This window comes from Phyllostomus hastatus, unplaced genomic scaffold (assembly GCF_019186645.2).
Source record: "Phyllostomus hastatus isolate PE091 unplaced genomic scaffold, TTU_PhHast_1.1 phas_contig_1741, whole genome shotgun sequence".
Lineage (NCBI taxonomy): Eukaryota > Metazoa > Chordata > Mammalia > Chiroptera > Phyllostomidae > Phyllostomus > Phyllostomus hastatus.
The window spans coordinates 161,859-184,526 of record NW_025333672.1 but is presented as its reverse complement, the minus strand read 5'-3'; the positions used below and the strand labels follow the sequence as shown (position 1 = coordinate 184,526).

The window sequence follows — 22,668 nt, the reverse complement described above, 5'->3', positions numbered from 1 at the left end:
AAGGAAACAGTGGTTTTTAACTTGTACCTCCATATTTTACAGAGATAGTATGAATTATGTTAATAACTTGTCTCCAAATATACACGCTCTCAAAATGTTCATGTTTTTACAAATACTTCATATTTTCAAAAAGTTTTTCTTGACAAAATAGGATCATTTTATAACCTGCCTGTGAAAGGTTTCCTTTTCTCAGATTTTCTAATATCAAAAATGTATTTATGCTAGAGATAATTAATGATGAATATCTGTTTAAAATATTTTGGCTTAGATTTTACTAAATGTGCTATTTGTTCATGGTCTTATATCATTTAAAACCCATTTTTATAAAATTCACTCAGAAGTGGTTTAGTTTAACTCTCTTCAGTGCTATACAATTTTAGGTTTGAGACTTTAAAGTACTAATTGTATAATAGGTTGATTAATTTGTGCTTAATTTTTCTGCAAACACATGTAGCTTCTGGACTCAATCATTTAATAAATTTCTTTAGTTTGCATGATCTGGTAATGAGATAACTCTGGTTAATTAAGTATTGTAGTTAGTAAAGGGTTATCGTATATACCATAGCACTCATTCAATTGTCAAAGAATTAGAATATGGGAAAATACACTGAACAGCAAAATTAAGCTTGATGCAAATTAAATGTTGATGATTCAGAGGATTCTTTTGAGATCTGGAGTGCCTTTAGGTTTATTAGTATAAAAATTAATGATTAATAAAATGTTCAGTTTAATAAAATGTGGACTAGAGCAGTTTTAGGGACAATAACCTTTTTTTAATGATTGTTTTAAACTAGGTGACAATTAGGACTTCCTTTTCACAAATACTTGGACAGGTAAGAGAGACCCCTGTTTGATTTTTTATTGCCTTGTGACACGTACTGGAGGGCAGGGGGTAGCAAGCTTTTTCTATAAACCGCCAGACAATAAGTATCTTAGCAGACCATGTGTGGCCTCTTGCCGCCACCAGCACTACTACAGCTGCTGCTTTCTTCTTCTTTCTCCTTTTTTTCTTCTTGTTTCCACTTTAATAAAATCTAAAAACTATGCATAGGCACACAGGCCATACTTGGCCACCCTGGCTTTAAGGGGATGCTCTCATGTTTGATACTTCCTAGGAATGAGAGCTGATCCCTGATTCTCAAACAAATTAGTATTCTTGGCTAAATGAATGTCATGTTAAGATTCCATGTTGCTCATATTTATTTATTTCTTGTGTTTTTCAATCCAGCGTAGCAGAATATTTTCAATTTAAGTCATTTGATTCTGTAATTGTAATAAAGCTTACAAATCTAAATTAAATTAGAAACTTCTTTATATGCATTATTTCATTTGATTCTCACAACAAGCTAAGAGAACTACATTGTGATTATTATTAAATTCGCAAACATTAAAACATTATAAGTTAACGTGTAAGAATTTTGTGCTACATTAGAAAGAAAAGATTAATGTTAGTATGAGTGCCAAAATAGCATCATGGAGAGTTAAAATAAAAAGTTAAGGGATTGATTATTAAGAAAAATTATCTCTTGGAATATAGGGGAAGGATTCATGCTATACTATTTTTAGTGTGTCCAAAAGGCATGTTACTGTACATGGTAGTGTGGGCTGAGGATATAACGTACTCTCTTATATCATTCTGATACCTCATAATTCAGGTTAGTGACAAGAAAAGTCTGCCTTGATGCTCTATAGTCAAGCATAAATTATATGCACATCAAAAAAGGACACATTAAAATTCTTGTTTAGATATGGAAAGTTTTCAAGACAATGAGGATGGTGGGTATCATAGGATCAGAGGTGGGTACTTTAAACATGTCAGAGAATTTGTGGTAATTGAGTTAAGTCCTTCTCAAATTATTGAAAAGATTTAACATGTTCTTCCTTCATGTTTGTTTACAAATTTTGCTTGAGGGCAGTAGGAAAATAAATTGAAGATATATGTATAGTATACCTTATTCATCTTTATCTGTAAAGTAGGGATAAGAACTGCCTCAAAGGGTTTTTGGGAGGAGAGCATGAGATATGCATATAAGATGTTTAATAACATGCCTGGAACATAGTAAATGCTCAGTAAACATGCCTTATAAAAAAGTTGGTAGCATTTGCTACTCTATTAATTCTCCTTATTATGCCTTTGATGAAAAATTCAGATACTGTGTTTCTAATATCTATATATTATTAACATTTATTTTACTTAGAGTTCTGAGACCCATTACTGGAAATACCTCTGTGACCATGTCATGAAAGAATGAAGAACACTTTTCTTTCATGTGAATATACATTTATTTTATCAGCATAATGTTCAGAAGTTGTCCGTTGATTTGCCTGTTTTCTAGGTAGTTCGATTTCACGGTGGAGCTCTTCCTGCTTATGTTGTAGCCAACATCCTTCTTGCCTATGGAGGACAGTTGTACTCTCTTTTCTCAGCAGGTAAGAACGTTACTCCTCCCTCCGCCCTTCCTCCCTCAGTGCTTCATTACTGCTCTTTATCTTTCAAGTGGCTAAGGAAGATACATCAATTTCTTGATCATTTACAATTCATGTCGGTCAGGTTTATGGGAATTTGAAATCATCTAAGTTTTTCTTTTCTTTCTTTTTTCTTTTTTGTTGTTGTTGTTCAGTTACAGTTGTCCCCATTTTTCCCTAAGAAAATGTCTTACTTGTTTTCCCCATTTTATACCCTTGTGCCTGGTGTTTCTCCCCTCCATTCTGAGGACCTCTTACTATGTAGAGGCTTACTGATGGGGATCTTGCTCTCTATTTTATTCCTAGTGCCTAATACAGTATCACGCACATAGTAGGCATTCATTGTAGTATTTGAGTTATATCAGCTGTATTAATTAAGTCCTGGCACATTGAATGGAATAATTGAGAGTTTAACCAGGGAACCATATGGTGTAGGATAACAAGAAATGATAAAGTGCCAGATCAACAGCAGAGCCATCTGATCTCGTAGATACCAGGGCAAGGGAGAGAGCAAGCCTAGGGAGCTGTAGGAGAGGATGGCATCACTGCAGCTGCAGCCTTGGGGGCCAGGGCTCTGCAGCCACTCTCAACCCGTGTCTCAGCAGGAAAGAAGGTGGGAAATAAGCACACTAACCTTATTTCCTTCCATTCTCCTATCTGCCAGTGCCTCTCATTCACTGAACCTAACCAGAAGCCAGTTCATAAAAGTCAGCCTCCCAAAATTCAGAGCGAAATAGAGTGAAGAATGAATCTGGAGGGGAATATAGAAGATATATTGAATAGTACATTGGACAGCCCTCCACAGAGAGTAGCAACTAGAATAGTTTCCCAGGAGGCTCAGCTTTGTAAGGTCCTCACAAACTTGTGTTTGCACAGTAATCAAGGGAAGCGAGACATAGGAAGAGAAAATGGGGCCAAAAATATGTAAAAGCAGTCCAGAAATCCCCACTAGTTCCATTTGCCAAGTCCTTCCACAGCTACGCATTCGCCTTTCAGTGACTTTCTACAATTTCCCGTCTGCTTTTAGTGTTCATTTTAACCTGATTTAATTTATATTCCAGGAAGAAAGAAGCAACATTCAGTGAGCTCTGGCAGATCCAGTCTTTTAATTAAGAGATTATTTGGGCCCTGGCTGGCGTAGCTCAGTGGATTGAGCGCGGGCTGGGAACCAAAGTGTCCCAGGTTCGATTCCCAGCCAGGGTACATTCCTGGGTTGCAGGAATAACCCCCAGCAACCGCACATTGATGTTTCTCTCTCTCTCTCTCCCCCGCTTCCTTCCCTCCCTCCCTAAAAATAAATAAATAAAATCTTTAAAAAATAAATAAAAAAAATAAAGTTAACTTTAAAAAAAAAGAGAGAGAGATTATTTGGCAATATGACATCAACATACTTAAATATAACATTTTCAAATTTTATATTCATATATCTAGATAGTTCCCAGAGACCCCAGACATATATGATACAGGTTTATTCTAGAGCACTTAAGTATAGGATCATGTCTCAAACCACTTAAGTAATTCTGAACCAAGGATGTCTGTCTGTCAAAAACTATCGTGGGCCATACTCACTGGAATGACTATAAATAAAAAGAGAAAGATAATTACAAGTGTTAATGAGGGTGTGGAGAAATTGGAACCTTCATACACGGCTGGTGGGAATGTAAAATGGTACAGCTGCTTTGGGAAGGAGGCTGGCAGTTCCTTAAACGGTTAACCAATTACCATGTGACTCAGGAACTCCACTCCTAGGTATGTACTCAAGAAGGGTGAAAACATACACCCACACTAAACTTACACACCAGTGTTCACAGGAGCACTATTCTTAATAGCCAAAAAGTGAAACAACCCAAGTGCCCCTCAGCTGTTGAATGGATAAACAGAATGTGCTGACACCTGCTAGCACATGGTCGAATCTTGGAAGCCTGCTAAGTGAAAGGAGCCCTTCACAAAGGACCACATAGTGTATGATTCCCTTTATACAAAATGCTCAGAATAGGCCAGTCCACAGAGGAAGAAACCCAGATTACTGGTTGCCTTGGAATTGGGGGTATGAGGGGCCATGGATGTGACAGGGAACAGAGTTTCTTTTGGGAGTAATAATAAAAATGTTCTAAGACTAATTGTGGTGATGGTTGTGTGATGAATATACTAAAGACCACTGAATGTCATGTACTTTAAATGTTTAAATGGATGGTTTGTGTGGTATGAATGAGAATTATATCCAGTAAAGTTTTTTTAAAAATCACCTCTGGAGCTTTGTGAAAATACAGATGATAAAATCCCAGACTTGGCTTCCAGAATTTGTTTCACAAATGACTAAATGTGTACTCTTGTATGAGAACCATTGAATTACAGTAATTTTTAATGTTTTATTGTATTTTTTTATTACCATTTATATGCCCCTTCCCCCAACAATCACCACACTGTTGTCCACATCCACGAGTCCTTTTTACTCTGTCCCTCCTCCCCCAGTCACGTCCCAGAGCCGTCGGTCCATGTGCCCTCTGTCTGTGAGTCTGTCTCCGTTTCGCTTGTTAGTTCAGTTTGTTCGGTAGACTTAATCTTTCGAAGAGCATCTCTGTGCTAGTAATGGAGACCCTGCCTTCTCTGACGTGGAATATGTTGCTCTTACAGACAATGTTGGATATATGTGTCATCCTTAATTACTGTGAATTAATTACTACATACAATTTTTTTAAATCTCCAGGTCATTGCTTAGAATATGCTACTATGTTGGATAAAGAAGCCAAACCCTACAAAGTTGATCCTTTTGTAATTATGATTAAGTTTCTATTGGGGTAAGTTTTATTATCTATGATAACGATTTTAATGTTGTATTGTATATAAAACTTTATTTTTTTTTCATAATGGAATATAAATTTTCATACAAATATGGCAATTGACCTATTTTATTAAATGGGATTTTTCTCTTAGACAAAGGCCTGATAAGTATATCAACATTTACTTGAATAGTATAATCATGTCAAAAGTAATTACTGAACTTACATATATCAACCTAAACTTAGACCGTAAACTTAACAGACCTTTAACATTGGCAAAGGGATGTATATGGTCCGTGATCTTTGACCATCTCAGCCCAGGTCATGCTACAGCTGTTCCAGGAAACTGATGAGACAATGTCCCCAATCACTTTTTCTTACTTCTTGTACAAAGTGCATTTTTTTATTTCCCTGCCCTACTTAACTGTCCATTCTTAATTTATACAAAGTTGGTTCTCCTTTAAGAGCCATTGCTTAGATATTCTTTTCTCCTGTCATTAAAACTAGCTATTGGCTTCCTAACTTAAAAAAACAAAAACCGCTTACTGCTTGATTACAAGGAACAGTAGAGAGCAGTGGAGCTGCATTGCAGTGCAGGACTCAGATCCTGGAAGACCAGCGGCTCAGTGGGGAGAGAAATGACTTGAAATTTGTTTTAGTATAATTACAAAATAAGTATCACGGTACTTTGGGGACTCTAGTGAATGGTCATACACCTCAGGTATTAAGTCCTTGAATGTCAGTTGTTGATTTTCTTTTGCATTTATTCTGTATTTTCTTTTATCCACAGACATAAGTGGTTTAAAGAATTATGGGATGTTTTCTTGTTACCAGAATTAGATGCCATCTTTTTAACTAGTCAGAGTATGTGTTTCCCCCTTGTATCCCTGATTCTCTTCCTGTTTGGAACGTGTACTGCCTACTGGGGCGGCCTGCTCTCCTCCGCGTCTGTGAGACTCCTCTCTTCCTTGTGGCTAGCTTTGAAAAGGTAAAGAATGAGTGATTAAAAACTTTCTCATTGCTCTCAATTAAGAAAAAAAATTATATTCTGATGAGGAACTTTAAAATTAATTTGCTTTCACTAGACTAATTTCTCAGGAAAGATTTATAACTACCAAAATGTGGATTAGCATTGAAAGTTATGTCATTGCCAAAGATAATTATTTATTGCAAGTTAAATACTACATTTGACCTATCAAAAAAGTTAGGCAGATTATCCAAGTATTTTTAAATTTCACTGTTACAGATCTTTCTAAGGAGGAAGAATTTCACTGGCAATGCTTTTGTTATGTGAATTTTCTCAAACCTGAGGGCAAGAGGCACCAATCAAGATATTTAGGATCAGATTAAATGAAATGTATAAGAGCTCCAAAAACATTGCCTGTAGTTTTGTTGTAGGGGCAAAGACATAATTTGAAATTACTGATAGGCTTTTCTGGTAAACCACTGATCTCGTTTCCTTTGCCACTCCTCCTCACCAAGCTTGTCATGTGATTCACAGTCACAGAAGGGATTATGGTGTGATACTTCCTGTTGAGGGTGTGAGTGATCTTGAGACTTGAAGAAATAGAAAACTTTTTTCACCTCAAGATCAGAAATGTATCTATCACATAGGGCCCGTAAATATCTTCAGCAACATTTTTTCATCCTGAATACATATGTCAGCCATAGTGTAAATGAAAGAGGAGCTATCACAATATACAACAGAATATACAACTAAATATGTGTCACTTCTTGCCTTTATTAAGAAGTCTCTTACTGTTTACTTTATGGTGTTTGCCTATTAATAAGCAGGAAAGCCTGGCAGAGCACTGATTATTGTTTTCCTCTTACATGTGACTGTAGAAATAACTATTAAGAGTTTTATTCTTGTTTTTCCAGGCCCTCAGAACTTCCTAAAGATATCAAGATCATGTCATCAGATGTAACCATTTTGACCATTGTTTTGATCATCGTTAGTTGGGCAACTTGTGGAGCATTGGCCATACTCCTAACTTATCTTTACTATGTGATTAAGGTACGTCAGCCCGATGCAGTCAGAATGCCTGGGCTGTGTATCAAGGCAGGCATAGAATTTTGTGTAGGTGTTGGTAACAAAAATTTCTAATGACCACTGCAGTCATCTTATCTTATATAACAGGTTTAATTTAAGGGTAAAGGTTTTCTAAAACATCTTAGTTATTTAAAATATGTAGTTAACTATAAAACTGAAATTATTAATCTGCGTTGGGATAATTTGTTTAAAAAAGGTTTAGGGGGAGACATGCTGTTTCAAATTGCTTCTTGCTCTTGCAAGTTATGTTAACTAATTAAAAACATTTTAGCAGAGCAATTTTTTTATAGATTTTTTTTAAGATTTTGTTTATTTTTAGAGAGGGAAGGGAGGGAGATAGAGAGAGGAACATCAATGTGCGGTTGCTGGGGGTTATGGCCTGCAACCCAAGCATGTGCCCTGGCTGGGAATCGAACCTGCGACACTTTGGTTCGCAGCCCGCGCTCAATCCACTGAGCTATGCCAGCCAGGGCTTAGTAGAGCAATTTTTATTCACACCTCCCTATGAACAGAGATTATAAACAAAATAAAAAGTTATGTCAGTAGGATTGATCTATCAGTCATGCTGAAATAATATAAAATGTTACATACATTGCTTAAGAATCAGAAGACAATGATAAAAAAGAATTAGGCCAGTAATCTTACTGGGGAAGTAAAAAACATTTCCAAGAAAGCTGATAGCTTTGCAAGAAAATATAGGTCATGCATTGCATACTCACCACATTAGTCTTATATAGAGACAATGGACACCAGAATGGATAATATTTTTCTTTCTTTTCTAAACAAAGATTTAATCAGATGCCTCTGGGTTTAAAAGAGCCTTTTTGTCTAAAATATTCCAGTAACTATGTTTGCAAATGCTGTATTTAATGAAGAGGTCAAATGGCATAATTTAGACCAAATTAATGGTTTGGGAAACTGAACTATCCTGTTTTTTTTTTTCCTCTCTCTTTTTCCTGCCTCTCTTTTGATTGTATTTATCACCAAATAATTACAAAATGTTGAGTGGCCAAAAAGTTAATTTTTTCCCCCATAAGATGGCTCTGGTAGCACTTAGTTGTCTTTAACTTCATTCGGAACAATTTTGTTAGAATGTATTGTGACAGCTGTCATATCAGCGTGCATTTAAAAAAACTTATCAAAAATTGGGGAATTTTTGTGTAGCCATTTTAATATAGAAGATGGAAGAAAATAAGCAACATTTTTGCCATATTATGCTTTTATTATTTCAAGAAAGGTAAAAACACACTGAAACACACAAAAAAATTGTGCAGTGTAGGGGAAGGTGCTGTGACTGATCAAATGTGCCAAAAGTGGTTTGCAAAGTTTCTTGGTACTACTAACATTTTGGCCAAATAATTCCTTGCTGTGGGGCTGTCTTATGCATTGGAAGATGTTTAGCAGCATCCCTGACCTCTACCCACGAGAAGCTAATAGCAGGAGATAGCCAACTTACTCAAAATATCCAAATCAAAATAATTACTGGTGGCCCTGGCTGGTGTAGCTCAGTGGATTGAGCACTGGCCTGTGAACCAAAGGGTTGCCAGTGGGTTTAAAAGAGCCCCTGGGTTTTGATTCCCAGTCAGGGCACATGCCTAGGTTGCGGGCCAGGTCCCCAGTTGGGAACATGTGAGGGGCAACCACACTGATATTTCTCTCCCTCTCTTTCTCCTTCCCTTCTCCTCTCTCTAAATAAATAAATGACATCTTTTAAAAAATAACAATAATTACTAGTGAAAATGAAAAATGTGTCTTTTATTTTATGGAAAAAACTAAATGGACTTTTTGGCCAACCCAGTACATACGCATTATATATTATTTTCATCACACACACACACACACACACATTTAGAGCTGCTTGGCTTATAAAGGAAATATTTTGAATTTTTTAATTGATCATTTCAAACAACTGGCCCCCAATAGGCAAAATTTTCTCAAATACTTAAGCAAATCTAGTCAGTTAAACTTGCAGACTTTCTCAGATTCTTGTAAACATTTTACCACCAAATATAATTGAGTTTAGATCGTCAAAGACTTAAAATATATAAAACATGTTATTCTTTGTACTATACTAAATATAATCAATTTTTTTACTCAGAAGACACTTTAAGTTGCTATAGTGAGGCCTCATTTAGAAGCTCCACAATGTAAAAGGTGTAACAATGTGTCCTGGCCTGAGATACTCTGGAAGTTTGTATTATCTTGTTTCTGTTTTTTGTCCATGACAGCACGTGTGTGTAATTTTTGTTTATCTTTTTTAAACTTTAGGTTACAGTGCTTCTCAGTTTTAATATAAATAGTTGTTTTTGTTTCAAAATAAAAGCAAAATTAAATGGTCTTTTTTTTTCCTAGATTGTTCATCTGCAAGCCATTCTAACAAATTTTAAGAATAGCCAAACTGTGGTAAGTTTTATTTTCAAACTCTACATCACTTTATCATGAAAGAACATGGGAAATTTTAAAGTTCTTTTTTTAATATTGGGATTTTACAGTGTTTAAAAGGTATTATGAATTTTAAAAATTTTAAGAAAAGTGAAGCTAGTCAATATTAAAATAGACTTAGATTTTCTAAGTTTAATTTGATCTTTGTCAGTACTTATTATAAATTATATTTTAAATTTTGTTTTGAGTAATTATTTAGAGGGTATATTCTCAGCAGTGGGAATAGCAAATCAAAGGAATAAAAGTTTCATAACTGATAACCACTTCAAAACAAAGTAGTTTCAGTATTTTATATCAATTTAATAGTGGCAAGATGTATTTATTTGGCTATTAAGTAATTGAATATGATTCTAAATAAAATAAACAAATTTTACTTACCATGTTGATATTTTTACTTTATTGGTTTGTAGAATCCGAAACACCCTAGAAAAAGTGAAAAAAAATCCAATCACCATAAAGACTCCACAGCACACCCTCTTCGTTTGTCTGCCAGCGATGCTGAAGACAGTCTTCGCATGCACAGTACTGTGATTAACTTACTGGCGTGGGTCGTGTTACTCAGCACGCCATCTTTAATTTACTGGTTTAAGAACCTTAGGTGTGTTTTATTTATATAATTATAATTCATGTGGTTCAAACAATAAATATCTGTAAGTAGGAACTTGCTAGATTCCAATGGTCCATAATACTACCTTGAGCAGAGGAAGCAATATATCCCTTGAAATTTATTCTTAATACATCCACATTTCCTCCCTTACCATGAGAATATAAACCTTTGGGAAAATAAACATCCCCAAAAAAGGATATGTCACCTTTAACCTTCTTTGATCTACAGGTGAAAATGTGCTTTGCTTTATTGATTTAAGGTATTTCATAATGCTAGTACTTTATTTATTTTTTTTATTTTATTTTACTTTTTTATTGTTCAATTACAGTTGTCCCCATTTTTTCCCCCATTACTCTTCCTTGCCCTACCCACCCTATTTATTTTTCAATTCATGATCGGTTTTATGTTTTCTTAAATTTAGAGGGAGATTAAACAGTTTCCATTTAAAAATATTAGAAATAGTGAAAGGAATGGGTACTTTTTTTTTTAAGATTTTATTTTATTTTTAGACAGAGGGGAAGGGAGGTGGAAAGTGAAGTAGAGAAACATCAGTGTGTGGTTGCCTCTCTCATGTTCCCCTCTGGGGACCTGGCCTGCAACCCAGGCATGTGCCCTGACTAGGAATCGAACCAGGAACCCTTTGGTTCATAGTCCAGTGTCCAATCCATTGAGTTACATCATCCAGGGCAGAAATGGGTACTTTTAATATGTCCCATACATCTAAGCAAAATAAATGATCAGCTATCTTAACACTGAAAACCATCATTTCCTTTCCTACCAGATAAGCAGCCTAGGTCACATAAGAGTCTGAAATGCCCTCCAAATTGTTTCTAGAATATTTAGTTATTGATAAGTTGTTTCAAAAAATAGTCTACCTAAGTAATACTTGAACCTCTACTCGATATAGTTTACAGAAATCATACAAAACTTTTAGATTGTCTAAATGCCGGAAGTATTTAATTTTAAAATTGGCAAAACCAAAATAAGTGTAATAAATTAAGTCACAGGTTACCATATTTTAATATCCTTCCTATGTCCTTCATTTTAGTCAAGATCCAGATTTTTGTTAACATTTGGGGAGAAGATTATTTAAGGAGTGCAAATTTATGATTCTGAAAATCTGTAATTGTTTCCCTGTCAATAAGTGCAAGAAATGAGAATTTGAATTTTAGAAAGATAAGGAGCAGATTATTTTATATAAGCCTTTCTTTTTTATCTTTTAAAAATAGAGCAGCCTTAATATATTTTAAATAATTTTTTTAATAAAATTTACATAGGAGCTTTTAGACATATACTTATAAAAAGGAAATGTTTTTATAGTGAATATTTTCATTTCCTTTAGTAGTTTCTGAACATAATTTTTTATATAAAACTTGGGTTTATGCCCTGGCCAATGCGGCTTGGTTGGTTGGAGTGTGTCTCCTGTAAGTCAAAAGGTCGCGGGCTCGACTCTGCTGAGTGCACTTGCCTAGGTTTCGGGTTCAGTCCCTGGTCAGGGCACATGCAAGAGGCAACCGATCAGTGTTTGTTTCTCACAGCAATGCTTTCCTCCTCCTCTCCTTACCTTCTCCTCTCTGTAAAGTCAGTGAGCATGTCCTCAGGTGAGGATAAAAAAAAAACCCAACTTGGGTATAAAGATGATTTAGATTTAGAGCAAATATTATTTATTGAAGATTTCATGCACTATTTGGAGCTCTCTTACATCTGTGTTGCTACTGGAATGTTTTGAAAATTATTGAATTTGATTCTGATACTTTAAAATGATCTGCTGTGCTTTGTTGATTTATGTTTTTCTTCTCTTTGATTTAGGTATTACTTTAAACTTAATCCTGATCCATGTAAACCTTTGGCATTTATCCTTATTCCAACTATAGCAATTCTTGGAAATACTCACAATGTTTCAATAAAATCAAGGTATGCTTAATCTTTCTTTTTCTCATATCTATTCCTAGTCTTAATCACCCTTTTATGAATGAAGCATGCTCTTTATTGTGAGTATTTATTGTAGTATATGCCTAATACATTGACTGTTCCTAAAGGGAAAGCTATAATGTAATTATGGTATATATGCAGATATAGTTTATATGAAAATATATTATACTTGCTTTCTTAATTATGGGTTTTACTTATTAGGATATAATAATGTTTTTTCTTTAAAAAGTTAACCCTTAAAAGATATGATGTCTAAGATTTGCTTCCAGAGACTATAGGAAGTGGATAGGAACATAGGTAAAGGAAGTTTGGCCGTGACTTGATAATTTTTGAAGTTGAGTGATGGGTACATGAGGTTGATCATACTGTTAGTCTGCTTAGGTATATGTTTAAACTTCTGCCCAATAAAACTTGACTCTTCATTGACTGGTTGTTTCCTCTCAGAGCCTTTTCCATCAATTCTGGCAGACATTTGCAGATATTCTAGAATCAGGCCAGCCTGGGATTTAAATCTTTGCTCTTCCATTTAATAGCTCTATATATGCCTTAGGCAAGTTTCTTAACCCCTCTTAATCACAATTTCTCTGTTTTCAAAGTAAAAGGTGATAGGCCTTCCTGATAGTACAGATGCTTCTTGACTTATGATGAGGTTACATCATGATTAGCCCATCCTAAACTGGAAATACCATAATTCGAAAATGCACTTACTACTACCCTGGGGTTCTGGTTGCTGACTCTCACGATCACATGGCTGACTGAGAGTGGCAGCTCCCTGCTGCTGCCCCGCATCGGGAGAAACTATTTCACCACATACTGCCAGCTGGAAAAAGATCAAATTTCAAAAGTTGAATTATAATTTCTACCGAATGCATGTTGCTTTTGCACCATCGACAAGTCAAAAAATCCTAAGTCCAACAGTCATAAGTTGGGGACCATCTGTATTTTTCCTTTAAAAATACTTAGTTTCTTGCCTTGTATTCTCCTGTTAGGAATTAAAGATGGTTCCTTTTTCATTTGGTTGAGGGTTTGTATGTTTTTTTTCTTCCTATTTTAAGTAAGGTTAAATATTTCTGTAGCTAAGTCTTAGTAAACTTTATTGATTATATTTGTTCGGATAGATTTCTAAAGTTAGGTAGAATCACTGAATAAAAGCCCAACCAGTATTTTGCTGTTGTTAAAATTTTAAAGGCTAAACAAAACTAGTTCTTTACTTATAGAAATATTTTTCTAGTCAAAATATGGCTTGGATTGATCATTTTTAAAACTGGACAGTTAAATTCATTATATGAAAAATGACTTCATCTAAAATCACTTAGAACACTTTCTCAAAGCTGTGTGAATGATCAACATGTTTCATTTGTGCTCACACTGGACGTAATACATCTTTCTCTCTTTTTACAGTAAATGGTTGAGGACTGCTTCACAATTTCCACTCCCTCTGGCTATTGGTGTGATCGCCTTTGGGTCCACACAGTTATACAGGGTTCCATGTTGTGTTTTCATTTCCCTTTTCCTCCACGCCTTATGTAACTTTATGTAGGGTTGGATCTAAGGGATGATGGTGTTGATTTTGGCCCTTAGGGTCAGTAATGAGAGGGGTTGCACAGATCCGTCAGCGCAGACTACAAGATCCTTTGGAGAAGACACGTCTATTTTTACAATGTTGAAAATAGGAAATTAGTTTTGTAATGCTTGAAGAGAGTAGTTGAAGCATGGTTCTGTTTGGTGGTGTGGCATCTGTGTAATACTCATTTTTTAAAAAATTGGTCAAAGGACACTGTCTTTGAGGACTCCTCCACATGTCAGCAAGTCTGCTTAGCTGGTCATGTGAGGGAGCTCCTCCCGAACACCTAGTAAACATAAAGCATTTTTTGTAACCTCACCTCAACCTCACCTCAAGCATTCTGCTCATTTCATCAAACTTTCTTCTGAAAAGTGGGTTACTTTGTGTTTGCTACAGTATTTATTGAGAAGATAGTTTTCAAAGACTGACGAAATTCACAACCATGTGGTCTCTCACAAATGGAGTGGCCACAAAGAGTGTTTGGCCCGTCTGTCCTCAGCAGCCGCGGCGGACCACATAGTTCTTTTGTTTTCTCCCATCTGTGAAAATTCTACTTTTCTAAGGAGACATGTTTTCTTAGTAACCAATGTAACACCGATGGACAGAAATAATTCAAACTTCCAACTTCATGAAATTTTGTTGTTGCTTTACAAATGCAAACCTTAGCTTTATTCCTGGTGAATTTGAGGAGACTTATTACAGAGATCTGTTGTTAAATGTGAAGAAAATCCCCACTGATACTGACTTGCTGGGGTTGGAAGATGCCAGTTATTCTTTCTGTGCTTTTTCCTTACCAGTTTTACCGTTGACCCGTGGTTGCCGGAAGTGCCTCAGGTCCGGGCGGGTTATTAAAATAACTAAATTCCAGTGGTCAGGAAAAATTCCAGGTTTTCAGTTTTTGACTACTGTGGGAAAAAAATTAGCACGATCAAGTACAGTACCACATTTGGTATATAAAATTATACTATTGATGGAGTAACAAACTGTTGCCCCACCAATAGCATAAGTAGGAACAGTATACCTGAATAAATTGGAAGCTTTAGCCACTAGGTTTTACAGTGCAATCTTAATTTGCCAAGGTGATCACTGTTTGACAGATAAGAGAATGATATTTCTATTTCATTTCAGATTTCAGCTCACTTTTAGCTACAAGAGTAGGAAGCAGGTGACAGAGCTAGGTATCTTTGCCTTAAGAAAGGATAAACTCAGGCTGAGGTATATCTGGCTGATAGAGTCCTTCCTTTAGATGTACATGCTGTAAATACCTAAAACCTCTCAAGTCCTTAATCTCAGTAATTCCACTGTTGCACTTGTGAACTTGTGTCCTTCTTAGTATTAAAGTACCAAGTTCATCTTATCTGCCATTGCATCTGGATTCCATTAGCACCTCTCAGCTGTTACTGCCTATAGAGGGTTGTCCCCACATTGCAGCCGATACAGGGTCACTCCATTTTTTTTCTCAGTTGTTCCTCAGGTCCTTGCTCTTTTGGCATCAAAGAGCATCTTGCTGTTATTTCTGAGGCTTGTAAGTTTGTTTGATTCCATTGTTGTCTTTCCCAACTTCATGCCTATTGTTCAGAAGTCATATTTTCACTCACCAATTCCATTAAAGAGGAGTGGTAACCTCAGCGTTCATGGCAGACATACCAGGCTCTTATGTGAGAGAAGTAGCAAAAGGGATAGAATACAAAATGCTTGCGTGTTCAGTACCTGAAAGGAAAGAGAATGTATTAGATTATACCCCTGTCCCATGGTACACCACACACATGTTTCAGTAAGGACACATCTGCCAATGTGGAGCTTATACGTGTTCTCATAGGCAACTTCTGTACACATAGCATCTGTTATTTTCTTCATGGGTGCAATTGTACTTCAAGTTACAGATTAAATGTGTCACTTAACTATTTCTGAATTTGAACTTAGGTTTATACACAGAAAGAACTTTAGAAATACTCATTAATTTGAATCCTGTTGACAGCTGTAATCATTGTGTTTCGTGATCTGAAGTCTCCGTGTTTCGTGAGTGCTGCTCATGAATGCAGTGTAACTAACAAGCTTTAATTTCCCCTTTGTGAGTAGTAGTGCACATTAGCTTTTTAAAGCAGCAGGCAAGGCACACTCATTGTCACTAACATATCTCATGTGAGTGTAGTTATCAAGTTTTAAAGTCTTATTTATTTCTAACAAAATACTTCATCTTAGAGCTGCAAAAAGGATTCTTATTAAACATTTTAGAAATGACAGTAGGTTGGGTCTTTAGCCATTGTATACATAAATATAGAGACATTTTTTAAACATTTCCACAGGGTCTTCCCCAAGTCTTGATGCACTTTAAACCCAAATAACTACCAGAGAGCAGAAGGTAGGCTCTGAAGATTAGCAAATGTGGATGTTTCTGTCACTCGAGTAAAGGAAAGTGTTTTACTTGAGTGATTGTTTCTACAATCCATAATTTAAATATAAATTACGGATTGTTTCTGTCGTGCTTACAACCTGTGTCAGACAGTAAAGCTGTATGGCTTTGACAGCGTTATTACTAAACAGAGGATTGTTTATTGGTGGTCGGGGTCTATCTAGTTCCACAAACTTCTGAGTTCTAATGTTACATTGTAATTTAGAACTTGCTGAGTTTTGAGTAACTGAATAACTTGTTGCTTATAAAAATTACTCCTGGACCTTACGGTTGATAACTGGATGAAACAGACTGGGCAGGAGAAACACTAGCACTTCCAGTGTTTCTAAAGCTTCCTCCAGAGTTACGAGTCTTCTATAAGTTTACACCTGATAACACAGTGGACATCACTGAAGCCCTGTTTTCTGGATCTGTTTCATGCCAGAAATTAAACAGGATCTGCTAAGTCTTTTCTTGTTTGTCACCAGAATGAAAATATTTAAAAGAGCAGCCCTAAAAAAACCACTTGTGCCTGATGAACATTGATTTTTTTTTTAGTCTCTTCAATATACATTGATCATGTATCAATCTTTTTTTTTATTTTGGTCAGATAAATTTAGATATATAATGGAAGCCTCTTCCTTGATTCAACTCCACTATGATGCCTACATGATTGTATAGTAAGGAAAAAGAAAGAAAGAATGCCAGTAGGCCTAGAAAATGTTTGTTGTTGATTATCGTGTCAGCCACGCAGACAGTGCACATTTCTGCCCCCCACACACCCCTGGGAGGCATATTGTCTGGTCTGTTCTTTACCTAGTTCCAATACTTCAGAATTTCCAGTTGTAACATAGTTTATTTATTTCACCTCACTGCTCATTAGCACTTCGTATAGAAGGTGGCCAAGGGAAGTAAAAGGAGGTAAAACTGTTTTCAGTTCAGTTCCTGACAGCTCTGGGAGAAACGGGGGAAGCACAAAGACTATGAGACAGACTAGGGCAGTTGATTCTCAAGCCCCCAGGTAATACCGTTAGCCTATGTTTTCATCTCACACATTAGGTCTAAATTAGTGTAATATCTTGCTTTATTATAAGGTTTAGTGCAAAACTTTACAGTGCTGCATTTGCAATTTCAGTAAATTAAAATCAGGAAAAAATGTAAATGTGCTGTGCCCTTCTATGACCAGGCATTTGTGGATTACTTTTCATCATCAGCCTTCGTTTTCTCAGTATGTCGAAGGGAACAGGATAGCTTGTGAAGATGGGGTGGAGGGGGTCAGTTTGGAGACCGTGGCACTCCCCAGGGTAAAGGAAGCAGCAGAAATATCTTTGTATTATGAAATTAGACCCTGACCGAAAACCTGGTTGCCACATAAGGTAAATAAATGTAGAATAAATGTAATTCTACGAAATAGTAAGATGATGGGGAGCTATTTTACCCCAGTCTTTTTGAATAAAGGACATTTCAAATTCTTTAATGAACTTTAATTTATTCTCTCCCAATAAGTTTAACAGCCTGAGGAAATAGAAAGCTATGAAGCTACTCACATTCTTTATTGTTAATACGGATGATAGGAAAGAAAAGCCAGGTCGGTAATCCAGATCCTAGTATGTGTACTTAAGTGCTCAAGAACTCACTTTCCTTGATAATGTATTCTGAATACAGAGGAATGACTTTTGTATATTAATAACTTAGTTTTAAGAATGGAATAAAATTTGGAAATAGTGAGAATAGACTACTGTCCATTAATAGTATAAATATTAGGATGGGCAAAAGTAGGTTTACAGTAATTCACCTGGAAAGTAAATAATACAATAATAAATACACAGAAATAAACTGTGTCTCATGTATGCACAATGTAAACCTAGTTTTGCCTACCCTTGTGTCATAGCACACATGAATTGGTAACATGTCTTTCAAAAGCTAGATGATCTCAGCTACATTTTGATTACATTATCCACAGCTGAAGTTTTTTAAAACAAGTACAGTACTTACTAAAAGTGTTTGGCATGTTATGCTTCCAAAAATGGCTGTTTTGAAATACCAAGTAACCAGTTACTTTCTGATGACTTTGTATAGAACTTGATGTATATGAGTCAGAATTATTCTGCACTGATTCTGTACATTGTAACTTTGAACACTTATGAGGAAAACTGTTGATGTATTTTGATTAGTTAAGTGTAAATTTGTTTGCATATTTGAATTCTAATCTTAGTTTAGGAAGTCTAAAGGTAGTCATTTTTGTAAAGTTAATATGCTGGGTTTTTTTAATGTTATCTTGGTTTTTAGTATTTGTATAGTAGTAAGGTTACTAGTAAAAGATTTATACACAAAGCATAGAACTATTAACTGTTCAAAAGCCTAAATGATAGGCATGTTTTATATTTCATATTGCACTTGTTTTGTTTCATATTGGACTTTTTACATCTCTTTTTTAAGAAAAAAAAGACACACTTGGTTTTTTTTTTAGCATAAACCTCTACATTGGAAAACATAACCATGTTCATATGGTTAGCAAAACACACGTTGCCACCAAAGCTAAGTGGAAATATGAAATACCTCCAGTTGTCTGTGCCAATGAACTCTTCTTAGCGTACTGGGATTAAAGCAAAAATAACTTTTCAGTATTTTCCATTTAGGACTTATACTAAATATGTAAATCCTCAAAACTTATATTCTGTACCCCGATTTTTCTTTGAAAATACATCAAACTTGTAGCACAGTTATATTCTATTTCATCTGATTTCTGGAATAATGTTCTCTGATTTGGAGGGGGGGGCAAAAGTTAGTTTACCCAATAATGATCTTTCAGTAATTAGTCGAGGTAATCATTTGAAGTAGCCTTACTTTGGATTCATTCTGTGATGTGAACCTTTAAATCTGTCGCACGGACCTTCTCTAGTGCAGGCGTCTCGCTCCTGTAATGACAGTTTGTAGGCTTTGCTTTCTCCATGTGCCCGTCGGCCCTTCGCACAGTCACATGCTCCACAGGTGGAAAGCGTCCACTGGAGCCTAATGCAGTGCAATGAGGTAAACATTTTAAAATGCATATCTTAAAGGAAAATATTTAAAAAATCAAGGTGTTAATGGTAAAGTGTTAATGTTGGTGCAGTGTTGTATTCTTGAGAGAAAAGTAGAAATATGATAGACTCAAAAACTGTGATGTTTACCTGGTTAAAATTATTTAATTTCTCCCCTATACAAATTCTCAAAGGGAATTTTGTTTCCTCATATTATAGTACTTCCCCTAATTTAATGTCACTTGCCGTTTCTCTGCTTCATAATGTTGGTGCAGAGGCAGCTGAGAAAGCCAAATATGAAAATATTTAGCATTGATTTAGTGACAGTTTATCCAATCATCTGGTGTGGACTCTGGATATTAGTAAAAAGATGACGTACAAGACCTGAAAATTAAGTGAACTTTGTTTTTTGGAATGAGTTTGTCCTTTGTGTTGAATAATTTTATCCTAAGTAGGTGATGCCTGTATTTAACATAACCATGCTTTCTACATAATCAAATATATATTTATTTGAATATTGGTAGAAATAACCTTCTCTTCCTCTGCTGTGAAGGAGGGAAAACTCCAATTTTTATTGTATATAAATTAGGAAGTTGTATTGTATACTTACATTTTTTAAAATACAAAAATGACTTAAATATATTATTTTAAAGTGGTTGTATTGCGGTTTTTTCAACTTACGACTAACTAAATGTAGCAATGTACCCATGAGAAACCAGACCAAAATTGAATGCATATTATCACTGTGACCTTGAACTTATAGTCTTTTTGGGATAAAGTAGATTGTGCCTTAAAATGATGAAGGAATGCCCTACAATTTTATAACTGTGTATTTTATTATTGGTGGTCTTCCCAAATTGGCCCCAACTCCTTTTTTTATTTTTTTGAGGTTGGTGAAGTAAAAATTTTAAATAAAAGTATTACCCTTAGTATTTGCAGAACTTTTGCTCTAGAGGCAGCTCTTAACTTTCAGAGTTCTCGTTTCAAATTAAAATTGACTTATACTTTATAGATACAGAAGCTTATGTGTGGCAAAGGCTTATGAAAATACTTTTTATGAAGATAGTGGTGGCACTTCTGTTCTGAATTTATTATACACAGAAAGATTAATCTTAATCTTCAGTGTAATTTTTTGTCTTTTTAAATAAATGTCAAGACAAATTCTTCCCTATGCCCTGTACTTTTTTCCCCTCAGATTATTGAGGTTTATATTTAGGTGTAAAATAAAGCAATTTTACTGAATAATGACTTTTCAGTAAACTAAAATTCATATAGTATATTTTTAAATATTATTTTCCCCTTTTCTGTTTTTCTTTTTCTTCCCTAAGTATTTTTAATACTTGAGAGAACTGGCTCCAGTTTTGCTTGTTTCTCTAATGTAAAGACTTGCATTTTTACAGTGCTTACTTAAAATTATGGATATAATTTCTATTGAAACAAATTATTGCATTCATAGGATGTTCATGGTCTCTGCTAAAAGAAGCCCACATCTCTTGTGATTTGTTGTATTTTTGTATTTTAATTTTGAATGTAAACATAGCACATTTCTTTCTTCCCATTTTATGTTCACTGCCTTCCCATAAAGACATAAATACAGGTTTCTCTAAAAGTATGCAGAAAGAAAACAAGTCTTTCCTTACAGCATAGTCCAGCTGAGTTGGAAGCAGTGTGGGTGAGGGTATATAATCAAATAATGGCTGTTAACCTGCATCAGTTTTTGTATTACAGTTAAAAGTTTATAGAAGATAAACTGTTATGCTGAGATAGTCTCAGTGTTCATTTATTTGCAAATTGATCATTTTGTTCTCATCCAGAAAATAGAGTGAATAGTAACAATACTTAAGTACAAAGAAAATTGTCCTATAGTATATACTGAAAAATATTGTCACCTTGCAGCTCTTTCATTTAAACATGCATGATCTTTTCCAGCTTTGTACAGTATATGGGGTACTAAATATACTTATGTGTAATTTTCTGTGTACTTTTGGTATGGTGTATAATTAACATTATGACATTAACTGGTTGTAATTCACAAAATGCAATTTATTGTACTCTGTAGAGTGTGGTGAATGTTTTTATCTGTGTTTCAACATTATGGTGTGGGGTTTAACAGGTGAATATTTGCCCTAAGTCTCTGCTCAGGTATTAATGTGTAGCAATTTTTGGTGCTTTCTCTCCAACCTGTCATGATCTGGTGTTCTGAATGTTCAACAATAAATCTGGTGAACAAGAACATTTGGTGCAGAGATTGCTTACCACTTCACATACACTCTGTAATACTCCCTCTCTCACACACGCACAACCTGAAAACTGATGATAGCCTGTCCAGCCTTTCAGAAATTTGAATGCCTATATGTGGGATGGGAAAAACATGATACATCACAGGTAAATATTGGCCACAAGGTAAACTTAGTATTTCCCACTTTGGTATTTTGTAGCTTCCCACATACATTTGTATGGACATTTCGTGGTTCACATTCAGTTTTAAGGAATTACACAGTCATATTTCTGCCAGAGATGACACTCTCCATTCTCCCTACACTAACACAATATATTATATATTCCTGGGCACCCGTTTTCCCAAATTCCATGAGAATGGGAATGATTTACACATGGTTTGTAAAGATTTCCAGTTCTCTCAGAACTGCTGAATTTGATCTGAAAGGAAGAGGCCTGGGATTCTGTGTTAACAAGTGCCCCAGATAGTAAGTCTCCAACATTGCTTCAGTCAATAAAATTTAACTTGGTAGCGTTCCTAGAAAGACTGTCCTTAGGATTACAAGGTGCCAGAAGAGACATGCATAGTTTAAGAAGCCAGCATAGACGTAAACTTTATTAGAATGAATAAGAGGAGTGAAAAGAGGGATGGGGGGCTAGGACATCCTTTGAAGATGACTGGAAGTTATACATTGATTGGAAGTTTTTTTTCCTAAACTGTGTTAACCAGATCTCTAAATATGTGGGCATATATGTATATTAAGTACTAACATTATGTATATTTTAAATATAACCCCCAAAGTAAGATTTTAAAGATGAGAATTACACAGCTAGAAGCTTTAATATTTTACTTGAATACTTAAAGAATTATCTTGAACCAATAGCCAGAGGGGAGGGGGGAGGGGACAATTGGAGGAAGGGTTTTCAGGAACTACTAGAAAGGACACATGGACAAAACCAAGGGGGAGAGTGGAAGCAACGGAGGGAGGTGGGTTTGGCTGGGGTGAGGGGGAGTGGTGGGGGGGGGGAATGCAGACAACTGTAATTGAACAACAATAAAGTAATTTAAAAAAAAATTATCTTGAAGCCACCCCAGTATTATTGGCCACTTGAGTATACAGCATGAAAGCTTCATAGGCCTTTCCAAAAACCCTTTATTTTTCTCCCTTTTTGCAATCCCCACTTCTTCCCTCCT

The 22,668-nt window shown here is 35.4% G+C and overlaps 1 protein-coding gene across 2 annotated transcripts in view; it reads left to right on the top strand.

The window, feature by feature from the left end:
• The window catches only part of PGAP1 (post-GPI attachment to proteins inositol deacylase 1), a 78,162-nt gene extending 56,673 nt beyond the window's left edge, over positions 1-21,489 (top strand). Inside the window, exons 19-27 of one of the 2 annotated variants that reach the window (XM_045833751.1) lie at positions 795-833; positions 2,337-2,430; positions 5,174-5,264; positions 6,037-6,234; positions 7,128-7,263; positions 9,652-9,702; positions 10,152-10,339; positions 12,158-12,262; positions 13,682-21,489. In XM_045833751.1, the coding sequence (XP_045689707.1) occupies positions 795-833; positions 2,337-2,430; positions 5,174-5,264; positions 6,037-6,234; positions 7,128-7,263; positions 9,652-9,702; positions 10,152-10,339; positions 12,158-12,262; positions 13,682-13,820 (1,041 nt within the window). In that variant the 3' untranslated portion in view covers positions 13,821-21,489. The remainder of the gene's footprint in view (positions 1-794; positions 834-2,336; positions 2,431-5,173; positions 5,265-6,036; positions 6,235-7,127; positions 7,264-9,651; positions 9,703-10,151; positions 10,340-12,157; positions 12,263-13,681) is intronic. The other variant, XM_045833752.1, reaches the window with a different exon arrangement.
• Positions 21,490-22,668: the final 1,179 nt, after the last annotated feature.